At 43.6% G+C, this 3,093-nt stretch overlaps 1 protein-coding gene across 1 annotated transcript; it reads left to right on the top strand.

The window, feature by feature from the left end:
* The first annotated feature begins 646 nt into the window (after positions 1-646).
* On the top strand, positions 647-2,670 carry LOC125551191 (60S ribosomal protein L11). The gene is made up of 5 exons (XM_048714356.1): positions 647-806; positions 890-997; positions 1,248-1,290; positions 1,395-1,590; positions 2,323-2,670. The coding sequence occupies exons 1-5, from the start codon at positions 804-806 to the stop codon at positions 2,513-2,515; spliced, it is 543 nt and encodes a 180-aa protein (XP_048570313.1). The 5' UTR covers positions 647-803; the 3' UTR covers positions 2,516-2,670.
* The last annotated feature ends 423 nt before the right edge of the window (positions 2,671-3,093 follow it).

Below are 3,093 nucleotides of genomic sequence, written 5' to 3'. Positions count from 1 at the left end.
GTTTCCTAATTGATCGGACGTGGAGTTTCATATGGTGAAGCACGGTCAGTCAATGTAAATTGTTAAATGCACACAGAGAATGGATTAGGTTAAGGCTAGCCGTTAGATTAAGTTTAGTGAACTTAATCATGCGGTCATAATGAATCCGTGTACGTTTTATGAGGTGCACGTAAGAAAGTTTTTATTTGATTGTTTAATAGTAGTGGAGATAATAGTAGTGGAGATAATAAAACACGATCGTAATTAGTTTCCTAAGAAGATGTGATCGTGATTAGTTTTCTAAGAAGACGCGATCATGATTATAGTTTCCTAATTGATCGCACGTGGAGTTTCATATGGTGAAGCACGGTCAGTCAATGTAAATTGTTAAGTGCACACAGATAATGGATTAGGTTAAGGCTAACCGTTAGATTAAATTTAGTGGGCTTAATCATGCGGTTATAATGAATCCGTGTACATTTTTTGAGGTGCATGTAAGAAAGTTTTTGTTTAATTGTTTAATAGTAGTGGAAATTATGAGTATGATGGCCGGGAGTCCGGTCCAGGTAGCCATCCGGCTGGGCCGGAGAACGTCAACAGCCCAGCTAGAGCCGACCTGAATATCCTATCCGTCCATCCGTTGATCGGACCGCTCCAAGTCCCCCACGCCATTTTGCCAAATCGTCGCCCGGCAAACCTCCAGCAACCCCTATATAAGGCCGGGAGATTTCTAGGGTTTCCGCCGCCGCAGCCACACCCAGAACCAGCTAAACCCTACCATCTTCGGATTCCTCTCCACCGGCGGCCTCCCCCGTCAGATCACCATGGTGAGCTCTCGTACTCCTACCGCGATGCTAACGCTCGGCATTTCTTGCGTGTCCCGATGTTCTTACGCGCTTGTCTCTCGCAGTCGACGGAGAAGAAGCAGTTGAACCCGATGCGGGAGATCAAGGTGCAGAAGCTTGTCCTCAACATCTCCGTCGGGGAGAGCGGCGATCGCCTCACTCGCGCTGCCAAGGTACCATAGATCCGCGACCCATCCATCCCAACTCGGTGTCCTCGACAAAAAAAGAAATAAATTAAAATCCATCTGTGTATCTGATTTGTTTCAGTGCGTGTGGTTATAGATCTGCAATTGCGCAATCCGCTCGAAATGAAACTTGTCCCGTAGTGCTCTACGTTGTTCGTCTTATGTGTGCTTGCGCACTTAGTTTTATTAATAATAAATTTTGAGACGTGAGGTTAATTTATTCGAATTTACTCATCAGGTGTTGGAGCAGCTGAGCGGGCAGTCGCCAGTTTTCTCCAAGGGTAAGATATTGTCAACAAGCTAAAGTTTGCTCCATGTTTCTTGATTGATTTCAACATCTAGTGGTGCTTACGGACTTACGGTCATCGCTCTTTTATCTTGGCAGCGAGGTACACTGTCAGGTCTTTTGGCATTCGTCGTAATGAGAAGATTGCCTGCTATGTGACGATCAGGGGTGAGAAGGCAATGCAGCTTCTCGAGAGTGGGCTGAAGGTGAAGGAGTACGAGCTCCTGAGGAGGAACTTCAGTGACACTGGTTGCTTTGGGTTTGGTATTCAGGAGCACATTGATCTTGGCATGAAGTAAGATAACCTTTCCTGTACTCTGTTCTGCTTGCATTTTATATATCCGAATTTTATATTTATTTAGGACTGTAAATTTGGTTCACTTGATAACTTGATTGTAAGATTGGGTTGCAAAATAAAGTTTCTTTTGTGACATACACACAGTACTGTAGGTAGATGCTAGTTCTTTCTGCTATTAGAAATCATTGTGGAGTTATCACAGCAGAATCCTGACGAGCATGTTGTCATAATCTTTAACGTTAAATGGTGGAACTTCTATTATCACAAGGATTTTGTAATGCACATTCTTTAAAAGTTTTCAATGCATAATAATGATGTGTACTTTAGTATGCATTGCTATTGCTGCCTATGTTCTCATTGCAAGTCACTTGAGTTGTTGCCCCAGTCTGAAATTATTTTGCTGTGATGTATATGAAGCATTGTTCCTACGGTGTTGGGCAATGTGTTTCAGTTGTAAAGTCTGATAAACAAATATCTCTTTAAAGCAGAGAAGTCAAGTTTTTTTGTATTCTCTATCGGTTTGTACATGCTAGTGTTTGTTGCTGCAATTGATATTGAGTGCTTGTGCAGAAAGGTTATACCTGTATGTTGTCCACTAGGTTTGATCAGTTAACATACTTGTCTTGTTCTTGAGAAGTGTTTTGCAATCCTCTCTGAACTACCTTTTGCCTGCTAGTATTGATATCCTATTGCTTACATGCTTAAAACTTTCTGGATTAATTCTCCCAGGTATGACCCATCAACCGGCATCTACGGCATGGACTTCTTTGTCGTTCTGGAGCGAGCTGGATACCGCGTCTCCCGCCGGCGCCGATGCAAGGCCCGTGTTGGGATCCACCAAAGGGTGACCAAGGAAGACGCCATGAAGTGGTTCCAGGTCAAGTATGAGGGTGTCATCCTGAACAAGTCCCACGCTAGCTAGAAAGGCTTTTGAGTGGAATCTTATGTTTATTGGATACAAAGTTTGCACTATCAATTTTGCCTGTTCTGTTGGGCTGACCTGCATCTATAATTCCACCAAATCTTTTCATGGTTTCATATTTGAAGTTGAACATTTCATCAACTTTTTTCCTACTATATACTATTGTCTATCATTCCCTCATTTAGCCAGCAAAGCAACTGCATACAGCGATGATATCTGGCTCGTGTTTTTGTTAAGATCACCATGCTTGCTACACTGTTTTTAGTTGAATTAGAGCATCTCTAGCAGATCCCTTGAACACCTGGCGAACTATGCTGGCTGATTTATAGAAAAGTCCCTGCCAGTAAAAGTTTCTGGGAGGCCTGTAAACTTGAACACCTGGCGAACTATGCTGGCTGATTTATAGAAAAGTCCCTGCCAGTAAAAAGTTTCTAGGAGGCCTGTAAACTTCCGATTTAGGGTATGCGTCCGCTTTCTTCCCTTCCCACCTCTGCCGCAAATCCTCCCCCTCTGACAGCGTTTTGCTAGGAATGACAAGGCAGGCGGCTCTGGCCTCCGGCCTTGTGTCGGACAGGCAG

This window comes from Triticum urartu, chromosome 1 (assembly GCF_003073215.2).
Source record: "Triticum urartu cultivar G1812 chromosome 1, Tu2.1, whole genome shotgun sequence".
Lineage (NCBI taxonomy): Eukaryota > Viridiplantae > Streptophyta > Magnoliopsida > Poales > Poaceae > Triticum > Triticum urartu.
The sequence above is the reverse complement of the archived record's forward strand: the minus strand, read 5'-3'. Positions and strand labels throughout refer to the sequence as shown.